Raw genomic sequence first — 11,055 nt, 5'->3', positions numbered from 1 at the left:
GAATATAATTATAAATATAATTATAAATTATATTTAAATTATAAATATAATTTGTAATTATATTTATATTTACCAGAATATTTATATTATAAATATACATAGACATAATTATCTTTACTTGATAACTGTAAGTAAATTGTTATTGTTATCTGAGCTAAATCTCTGGCAAAATCTCTGACAAAACTGAGCTTACTATTGGTAGCTTTTAGAATCTCAAATGGGTGACATTCCCTCAAGTGTTCCTTCTTCATGTTTCCATCGAAATATGAAGAAGAAAGACCTAGAAAAGAATTTGTTTCTAACTTGCTAAGACAATTACAATAGTTTTGAAACACTGTACATTTGAATACATCAATATTAAAACAATCACTAAGACTTGTGTTGGGGTACAAAAAAGCATTTTCTCAGTTACTCTTGGCCATGAAGAATTATTTCATATTTTTTCCTCCAAAATTAGCAATAAAAACCCCAGGACTTTGGTCAGATTCCAATGATACTAAAATGAAAATTAAGAAGAACTGTCAGTTACTATATTTTACCCCAAAATGCATCCACTTGTGAGAATATACTTGCAGTTCCTTATAAATAAGAGTGACTACATTTTCCACTGCAATTAAAATAGAATCTTTTTCTTTTTTCAGTATCAATCATACTTTATTAATATTTTTTTAGAATATATAAACCCTTTCATTCTGTGATTTCAAGCCTTTATTTCCAGAAAAACATATTTTATGTGTTTAATTAGAAAACAAATACTTTTTGAATGGTTCACAAAGCTATACTGGAAACCACTCACTGAACTCTAACACAAGTATTCTAAATGATAGGTGCGAAGAATACACCATTATGTAAAGAAATAACATTGCAGAGACTACTAACTCCAATATCCATTTTCCTCTTCTTCTTTTAGTAACGGAACCCTACATTCTAGTTGGACATATGTCTGCCTGGCTGCTGATTACACTTTCCAGTCTTCCCAGGTATAGTTCTGACTAATGGGACTTAAGACATGATCTCTTAGGGTGTGCTTTCTGGGAAAGGAATGTGCTCTCCTCTTCTTTCCCATGGCTGAAATGCAGATGTACTGGTGGGAGCTGGGGCTGCTATCTTAGTCCAGAGAATAAAAGTTTATGGGTTAGGGTTGGCAGAGACACAAGACTGAAGGAACTTCAGTCCCGAAATTCACATATTTTGTGGAGAAGAGGTGTCCTAGCAGCTGACAGACAGAGAGAACGCACAACTCAATTTGCAACGGTAGTTAAAGCAGTGACCTAATATAGATAAGTAAAAGAAATCTGGCAGAATTCAAAGTTGGCTCTACCTGTAATTAGAGCTATGTTGAAAGCTCAAAATGGAAATAGGATATACACTTACCAGTGACATCTGTACAGTTGTCATCCGAATCAGACTCCCCAGGATCAAATACTTGGATACCCTGAGCCTGTAGCCTTTGCAGTTTGCTCTCCAACTCTCTCTTGGCCCTCAGTAAGTCCTGAATTTCATTTTCTTTGGTCTCTCTAAAAATCTTTAAAAGAATATTTTAATTTTGAGAGCTTTTTCATAATCAAAAAGTTGTGTCATCAACTTTAAGGGAAAAATATTTCATTCATAAAACCAATATTCATTTGGTCCTCAATATCCTCTTTTGTAGGGTGAATGTCCCAGTACCTTTACCTTACTGTTTTGCAACTGGAAGCCACTGGAATTCCAGCAGGATGCATGTCTGTGGTGTGGGTCCGTCATGTGCACTGCATGATGTTTAGGAAATTTGTCTCTATCTCACTAAACACCAACAACAAAACCTCCCTAAACATTTCCAAATGCTTTTTCCCCATACAGAAATGCTTTTCTTTTTTTTCAAAATTACTATTAAAATGTTCACTTTCATATGTTTTTCTCTGAAACTATCTCAAGTTTACCATGTCCAACTAAAAAATGTGAAAATGCGCTACACTAATTCTTACAACTTTCATGTATCCTTCATGATTTACTTCCACTTATTCATCGCATTATATGTTATATATACTTTTAAAATACACTGTTTTATTCCATTTCACTTTGGGGGTAAAAATGTAAGGAATTTACCTTGAATTGCCTTTTAACCTTATCTCTGTCATGTTCAAATGTTGCTGCTCTCTCCATTGCTTGGTATTTTGCTTCTAAAGCACTTTCTTTTTCTCGAAGTATCTTCTGATACGTTTTTTGAAGTGCCTAGAATAATTTACCTTGTTATTTCCTAGTAAAAATAGTCTTGCTCTCAAATTTTACATTCTTATATATATGTTACATATCTTAAAATTTTAAGTCTACTTATTATTTTACCAATTACCAGGAACTTCACATTGTCATTTTATTCAAAACATAATGGGAAAAAAATGCAAGCATGCTTGAACTATAGAACTACAACAAATAAAGACTTCAACATTAAGCTTTCAATGGAAATTAACTTTTTTTTTTGAAACAACTGCATCAGTTCTTAAACTTCCTTATGCCTTTTCCAACTTGATGATAGTAAAAATTAATTTTATAAGGCCTAACTTGAAGGATAATTAGTTCTAGGAGACTGTGTGCCTCTTGGCACTATGTCTTATTCATTTGACCATCACTCGAGCACTTCACAGTGCCTGGTACACTGCAGGTCTCCAGTAACTGTCCGACTGGCTGAATGAAATAAATCTGGAAGAGTTTTTTCATGCAGAGATATGTGAGAAAGGAACCAATATGTTTCACAGAGAATCAGGATTGGTGGCAGGAGTAATCCGGGACTGTGACACTTGCCAACCCTTACTGCACTCCACCCTGCTTGGTTTGGCCTTTTTTACCTGCCACCTCACAGTCGTTTCCAACATGCAGTGTCTGTTGGGCAGTGGCTTGGACATATGAAATCAGATATTTGAAATGCACAAGTCCATTTTATAAATGAAGTGCATCAAGGCTGCCCAGCAGGAAAACTGTTATCAGACCACAGATACATTGCTACACTGACTTCTTCCCAGACCACAATAATTACACAACAACTAATGAGAGAGTTTAAAAATAAAAACAACAAAAAAACCCTCACTAGAAGAATGTGTAGGCCTGAAGACAGGAAGCATTTTTCTTTTAGAAAAATCAGTCTGAGGTATTTATTTCACCCCTAGTAATGACCCCAGGAACTCTTAAGCTGCCTAGAAGTCTCTTCCACAGTAAAGAGTAAACAAGCAACACAACAACGATCAGAGGGGCCCCAAACTGATGGCAAAAGTCTTACAGCTTTGCTTGGAGAAAAGCAATCTCTTTCTTTATATACTATTTTAATAAATTAAAACAGACCTGCTACACATGGAGGGCATACAACAACTGGTTTTAGAGTAAATTAATCAAATGAACTAAGGAAATTTGACTACATCTAGAGAAGGTTTTCAACCACAGCAGTTAAGATGGTGAGAATCAGAAAGCTTCCAGAAAATTTAAGGTCAAGACTATCAAAATGCAAGAGCGATGAAACTTCACAAAGAAACTGAGACATAAGCCCCACCTGGGAGCCCGAAGTAAAATTTTTATGGAGGGGAGGGTGGTAACACTCGTAAGAAGAGTTTGTTGAGTTGCTTCAACAGATGTCACCAGCCTTCTGAGGGGGTGGGCGCGGGGGCGGGAGTGGCGCTGGAGATTGGCATTTGCCTCCTCAAGACACTTTCGGGCTAATTTCTTCTAGGTGTCTTAAAGCCAAAGAAAACAGAAAAGCGGGGACTGGGCGCGGTGGCTCACTCCTGTAATCCCAGCACTTCAGAAGGCTGAGAAGGGAGGATCGCTGAGCCCAATACTTACAGGCTGCAGAGACGCGTTCGTGCCACCGCAGCGAGACCATGTCTTCAAAAACAACAGAGACAGAAAAAGGGGAGGGAATTAAGGAATCATTTTAGACTCGAAGAGACTATGGCCTCTCAAATTGAAATGACCGGTTTCCGCCTAACTTTGAAAGCCGCTTGGTTTGGAGCGGGGGCAGGGGTGTCCCGGCGCGCGTTACCTGCAGTTCGGCCCGCAGCCGCTTGTTCTCCGTGTCCAGCTTGGCCTCGCGGCGGCCCATGGACAACAACTCCTGGTTCTTGCTGACGCGGAAGATCTCGTACTCCTTCTTGAGCCGCTCGTACTCCGCCGCCGCGTACTCCAGCTCGGGCACCGACGAGCCGGTGGACTTGAAGCTGGCCCCCAGCAGCCCGCCCGCGCCCGCCCCGCGGGGCAGCGACCCGGGCCCGGCCCCCGCTACCGCCCCCGCGCCTCGGCGGAACGAGTTGCGCAGCAGGCGGGCCTTGGGCTTCACCTCCACCGGGATTTCGCAGGCCTCGCCGCCGCCCGCCCCGTACGTGTCCTCGATCACCTCCCCGCCCGCGGGGCTCACGAGCGATGAGGCGGTCCCCATGGCGTCCGCGGCCGCTGATAGTTAGGGGATGCCGGCAGGCCTGGGCAGCGGAACTGGATGCGCGCGGGAGCAGGACGGGGCGGGGCGGCGGGACGGGACGGGGCGGGGCGGCGCGGGACGGGGCGGGGCGGCGCGGTGCCGGACGGGGCGGGGTGGGGCGGGGCGGGGCGGGGCGGGGCGGTGCCGGACGGGGCGGGGCGGGGCGGCGCGGCGGGAGTGGGCTCTGCGGAAGGACCTGGCGAGTGGCGACTGTGCGAGACCAGCAGTGGGTGGGACGCTGGTGTGGACTGGTGCTCTGACTAAGGCTGTCTCTGCCTTGTCTCCGCCCCACTTGAGGCTCCTGGCCGGCGTCCCTCACAGGGAGCACAGAGCTGGGTCCCAGCTGCTCTACCTCCGCCGCGGCTGTTACTTAGGCAACCCCATCCACATCACCCTGCACTGGAGATTAATCTTCAGCTCCCTTGACCAGGGCTGTTGCAGCTCTATTCTAGCTGTTGCTCACTCCTTGCCCAGCTGTAAGTAATGCAATGATACTTTAGGCATCCTCTTTACTAATGTTTGTTCATTCTTTCGGGGTCTTCCTTGGACAGACCTAAGATAACCCATGGTGGTTCATTTCCTGTAGGGTTGTAGGGCCCCACAGGGTCGTGGGGAGTCCCTTATGGTGTGCTGAGGTGCAGGATCCGAGAAGTAAAGAGACAGGACACTGAAGAACTGGTGAAAAGCAGCTGGACTGGGGGGAGGGGGGCATGCAACCTATGAGAGGAGATCAGCGAGAACCCCAAATGCCCAGAAGCATCTGTATTTATTAGGTACAAGCAGTGGGCAGGGTTGTGAGTGAGGTCATCATCTGTAGGCTTAGTATTAGGGCATACATAATCGTGAGTCACAAGTGAGGGGGCCACCCCATTATTGTCACTTGGGCAGAGGAGTGGGCTGTGCACAGTAGGGGGCTGTGCCGTTTGTAGTAGTAGAGGGTCGTGTACAGAAAAGGGGTACACCCCCATTAGGTCACTGAGGCAAGGAGGTGGGCTGTGTGCAACAAGTGTGGTGCGTTACACTTCTTATCTGGGGGCTGGAGACTTCAAAGGATTTCTGATAGAAGGATACTATAAGCCAATGCAGTGGGAGCTGACAGACTTGTGCTCGTCTCTTAAGATATTTATGGGAGGATTATTTGAGCTAGCACAGAAGCAAGAAAAGACTGACAGGGTGTACAGCCACCATGACTGGTCACACCAGAGGGTTCTTCTCCCTCGGTTATTTCCAAGATCTCAGGCCTGAGGCCTACTTTCCCCAGGAACTGAATGCAAGGTACTACAACTCCTTTATCAGGAGGAGAGGCTCTTGCTCCAAGCCTGCCGTATAGCATATGCCCTTTCAGGCAGGGACGTCACCACCTGGGTCTTTGGTTCTTATCCTAGTCTGGCTGTTTTCCTACGTACTGCTTCCGTTCTTTGACTGCTCTAGGCATTCCTCCTACTACAAACTACTGTAATGGTTATATGGAAGGATTATATAAATCAGCACTAAATGTGTCAGTACAGCTCCGACTACAGTACCTATGTGATTATATAGAAAGATTATATAGAACTAAGTATGATTATACCTATAAGCTAGATATAGTAATCAGTGAGTTGTGCTTCAGGCACTAACTGTGCCTGGGGTCTGCACAGTTCTCCTTCCTCAGTGGCCATGGAGGGTGTTACCTATGTTTTTTGACCTGGAATAAGAAAAAAAGTTTCTCTGAATTTGATCTGGGCAGCCTGTAAATTAATAAACGATGCTACTGCCTTTTTTTTTTTTTTTCAATGGGATTTGTAGAATTAGTATCATTTGGGTAGGGTAGTACGTATTTGGTCCTCAGATTATGAATCTCACAGTCACTTGGGACGTTTGGTAAAAATTTGGGAAGCTTGACAGTTTGCATGTTTAGTTAGCTCCCAGGTGATGCTTATGTAGTGTAAGATCTCAAAATACTGAGACTGCATAAAAATTGTGGCTAGGGATAATTTATTTCCTTGCTACTCAAAGCATGATCCTCATGCAGTAGCATCAACATCACCCTGAAGCTTGTTAAGAAAAAGATTCTCACATAGTATCACTGACCTCCTGAATCACAATTTGCAATTAAAAGGATATCTCAGGTGATCTGAATGTAAATTAAAATTTGGGAAGCACTGTTACAGCAGAAGAAAATGATTCTTAACCTTGGCTGTACATTACCATCACCTAGAGAACTTAAAAAACTAAAGACTGCTGCCTGGGCCTCACCCCAGACCAATTATATCAGAATTTCCAGGGGTTGAGGTCTGAACATCATTATTTTTTAAAAGCTCCCCAGTGGATTTTAATTAGTAGCCAAGGTTAAAAACCAATGGTTTCACCTTGGCCATCTCATTATTGCCAACATATGTGTGATCCCCTTTGGTAACCATCTCAGTATCTGCTTACAGGCATCCAGATTCCTCTGTGAGCTTTCTTCACAGTTCATCTTAGTGGAGGCACATGTAATTTTGACCATATTGATAGTATTGTGCTTCAACTTTAGAGATAGACGAGGCACCACCAATGGTCAAAATGTCCTGAGAAAATTTATCACTTTGGAATAAATGACCTGTATACTTGGAAATGCTACATTGAGTAACAGTCTTTGAAGAGAAAGGAACTCTGCAAAACAAAGGGATTCTAGTTCTCACTAAAATTGCCTCCCTTTTCCCAGGGTGTTTGATCCTGCTCAGTTCTACCAAGTGAACTCTGACGTCTAAAGTCTCCTACAAAGTCTGTGAGTATGACCCCAATTTTAGGAACTAATTAACAATAGGGGACAACTGTGATTAAGTAGCTGGGATTTAACATTTCTAACACTGACCATTAGGGGTCAGTGTAACTCAGGAAGAAAATAATTTGGCTGTTTATGTCTTGAAAAGGATCATCTTGTGAAGATGACTGTAGTCAGTCTAGGTGTTGTCTTCATTAGCAGTTATCTACACTGCCTTACTTAGTTCCCATCACAAGTAATAATATGACTCTGAAAATTATTATGAAACAGAAAAGAGCAGGATCAGCCAGCTTTTTCTACAAAGGACCAGATAGTAAATATTTCAGTCTTTAATCTCTCTCATGTTACTCAACTCTGCTGTTATAGCACAAAAGCATCCCAACACCATATACAAGCAAATGGCCTGTCTGCATTCCGGTAAAACTTTATTTGCAAAAACTGGTGGCTGGTTGAATTTGGCTCACAGGTTTGCTGACCCCTGAACTGGAGGAGTGGTTCTCAAACCTGGAAAATCACCTGGGGAGCTTGTTAAAAATTTAGAGTCATGAACCCCACATCAAATCCACTGAATCTAAATGTTTTTAAGTAGAGCTCACACATCTGAATTTTTTTAAAGTTATCTTTTGATTCAGAAGCAAATACTAATTTAGGAACCATTGGGACAAAATAAAGTTAACCTTACCTTTTAGGAAACCATAAAGTCCACCTTACTATAATATTTTTAGTATCTGAATACCTATCCATGGTATAAAAGATATGAATGTGAAGCTTAGGCTTAGATAATCTCCATAAGCACTCTGCAAGTACATCAATGTACTCATTCCTCATTCCTCTGTAAATGCTTGTATTAATGCACTAGTCTTTGGATTATTTTGGCCACAGAACAACTCACCCTGTCCTAACTGACAGAAGGGAATACTGAATTAATTTGAATAGGGAAGAAGAGATCGATGAAAACGGTAAAGGAGAAGGAAAAGAGATAAAAGAGATAGATGGTGGAATTGTGTGTAGTACCTCCTCAAAAATGTCCCAAATGTTTGATAAATTTACAAACCCTGAAAAACATGCTGTGAACTATTTTTTTCACGAATTGGTGAAGAAGAGGAGTTTAGCACTAAGGTGAGTACAAGCGTGAAACAAAGACAACACACATTCACTGGACAGGGACATTGGGTCAGAATAGTTTAAATGTGTGATATCCATTTTTTGATGAAGTATGTGTTCTAATGATAGGGTTTTCCTGGGCTGTTTCCCCTAGGGCTAATCAAATGGATGGACATATAGAAGGTCATACTTTAAGAAGAGCTGTAATGGGTTTCGCTAAGAATACCGTAGCCAATATATTTACCTGTGGTCCGCATAAAGCATACTGCACATTTGGACTATTTGTTTAACAAATAAAGGGGTTCTATTTTTCCTTAACAACCTCTAGGATGAAAGAAGTCATTTATTTCTTACTTGCTGAGGAATGTCCCTTTGTTTCTCAAATTCAAGGCTGTTCTCCCACCTCTCCCTGCCTCTGCCTCATGTCCATCTGTGAAACTTAATATAAGTTTAATTTCTTCTATGGCGCCATCTATCCCAAATCTGGTAACTAGTGCCCACTTCAGGTTGTCATTAGTGACTATCATTTTTTCTTACACTCAATGCCTGCATGCCAGGACGAAGATGAGGAGCCATATTCAATTAGCTCCTGTGAAGGAGAGATGAAGGCTTCACTGCTGTATACATTTGAGATGTGCCTTTTCTGACATCAATTAGCCACAGAGAGGAGAGTGAGCTGACATTTGTAGTTGCAAGGGAAAACAATCTCTTCATGAGTAATTTGTGAATAAAAATGGCTGATTTTAACTTTAAGAGCTTAAAACAGCCCAGGTGTGCTAGCTTATGCCTATAATGCCAGCCTTTTGGGAGGCAAGTTAGGTAGATTGCTTGAGCCCAGGAGTTTGAGACCAGCCTAGGGAACATGTTGAAACCTAGTCTCTACAAAAAATAAAAAAATTTAGCCAGTTGTGGTGATACACACCTGTAGTCCCAGCTATCTGGGAGGCTGAGTTGGGAGGACCACTTAAGCTTGGGAGGTGGAGGCTGCAGTGAGCTGGGATTGTGCCACTGCCCTCCAAACTGGGACAGGGAGACCCTATCTAAAAACAAACAAACAAACAAACAAACAAACATAGATTTTATCTTTTAGGTAAGATTTACTTATGGTTACAAAATTTTATTCTCATCATAATTAAGGGGAGTTTATGTGACTTATAGCCCCAATTTAGAAATGAGTGGCTTGTGGCCGGGCACGGTGGCTCACGCCTGTAATCCCAGCACTTTGGGAGGCCAAGGCGGGTAGATCACGAGGTCAAGAGATCAAGATCATCCTGGTCAATATGGTGAAACCCCGTCTCTACTAAAAATACAAAAAATTAGCTGGGCATAGTAGCGTGTGCCTGTAATCCCAGCTACTCAGGAGGCTGAGGCAGGAGAATTGCCTGAACCCAGGAGGCAGAGGTTGTGGTGAGCCAAGACATTGCACTCCAGCCTGGGTAACAAGAGAAAAACTCTGTCTCAAAAAAAAAAAAAAAAAAAAAAAAAGAAATGAGTGGCTTTCCAGTGATTGATTAAAAGATCTCATATTTAGTATTTGAAGCCTATTTCCTCAGGAAATAGCATTAGACAAGGTGGCTATTGGTTCAGGTTAGCACACAGCTGAACACTGTTTACGCTAAGTGCAGAATAACACCACTGCAATGTGTAGTCTTTGGAAATATGCTTTCAACATATTAACTCAGATTATCCAGGAACACATCTATCCTTGGGCACTGTGAAAAAGACACCTGAAGCCACAGGTCAAAGTGTGCACATTTAATTGGTCTGAGACAGATGTTCCAGTCGGGAGGAGACCTGGAAAAGGGGACAGGGAACAAGTTGTATAACAATGTATAACAATGGTTGCCATAGCTTTGATATTCTAGCAAAATCTTGCGCAAGGAACTTAGCTTCTGCTGAGACTAGCTTGGTTGTGGAGACCCCAACCCAGGCGGTGCTGAAGAAATTAAGAAACAAACAAGGATAGAGTGTAAAAGTGGGATCAGAGTAGGACTGTCAGGGGTTGATGGCCTTTCCCAGCTGATAGCCCAGAGCGAAATCTGACCCACACACATATTTATTCTTTGTGAACATGTGATTATTTTTAATAAACAGATGCTCAGTGTTTCTTCATAAAATAAAGATAGACTAAACAGGCAGGTAGTGCCTGCTCACTGCTAAGATAGAAATAAGCTAAAAAACACTCTTTGTGAGTCAGCAATGGGGACAAGGTCATATATCCTGTGTTTTGGGAACTGGTTTAACTAGTGCACGACTGGCACATATTGTTTACTATTGTAGCAGTTTTCTGCCTGGGGATGGCTCAGTGTTGGTTGCCATCACCTCTCAGCAAACCACATATACTCCATCACACACACCAAGACCTTCTCCCATCAGGCTTCTTGCACTTTAGTCTCCTCATCTGAAAATGGAGATAATAGTAGTTCACTTTACAGCAGTTGTAGACATCCAAAAGAGTAAACTACATTTGATTGTGTTTTGTTCCCCAGGGATCCAGAGAATGCACCATTTCATTTAAACTCTCTTCTCTAAGTAACTTAGTAGGGAGACCCTAAGCATTTTTCTTTTGACAAGCCTGGCAGATGTATTTCATTCTCTGAAGGCTGTTTTGATTGATATCCAACAAAACTTGGCTTCTCTGTGACAGAAATCACTGGCATGCCTGCATCCCTAAATGTATATCACTACGATTGTCCTAAAAAATAGTGTTTCTTCACTGTTTTCTGGCTATCCCATTTTGAACCAGAGTCAAATCATTACATAGAGATGG

General features: G+C 42.2%; 1 protein-coding gene across 4 annotated transcripts in view; it reads right to left on the bottom strand.

Annotated features, from left to right (window-relative positions):
- NPHP3 (nephrocystin 3) overlaps positions 1–4,498 on the bottom strand; it is a 41,684-nt gene extending 37,186 nt beyond the window's left edge. For 3 of the 4 annotated variants that reach the window (XM_032266450.1, XM_032266441.1, XM_032266459.1), the window contains exons 1-3: positions 4,007–4,498; positions 2,086–2,211; positions 1,375–1,525 (exon numbers count right to left, since the gene is read on the bottom strand). In XM_032266450.1, coding sequence (XP_032122341.1) covers positions 1,375–1,525; positions 2,086–2,211; positions 4,007–4,399 — 670 coding nt within the window. In that variant the 5' untranslated portion in view covers positions 4,400–4,498. Of the gene's footprint in view, positions 1–1,374; positions 1,526–2,085; positions 2,212–4,006 lie in introns of those variants that run through there. The other variant, XM_032266469.1, reaches the window with a different exon arrangement.
- Between the last annotated feature and the right edge of the window lie 6,557 nt (positions 4,499–11,055).

This window comes from Sapajus apella, unplaced genomic scaffold, assembly GCF_009761245.1.
Source record: "Sapajus apella isolate SASKATOON/1434 unplaced genomic scaffold, GSC_monkey_1.0 scaffold4, whole genome shotgun sequence".
NCBI classification, from domain to species: Eukaryota; Metazoa; Chordata; class Mammalia; order Primates; family Cebidae; genus Sapajus; species Sapajus apella.
The sequence above is the reverse complement of the archived record's forward strand: the minus strand, read 5'-3'. Positions and strand labels throughout refer to the sequence as shown.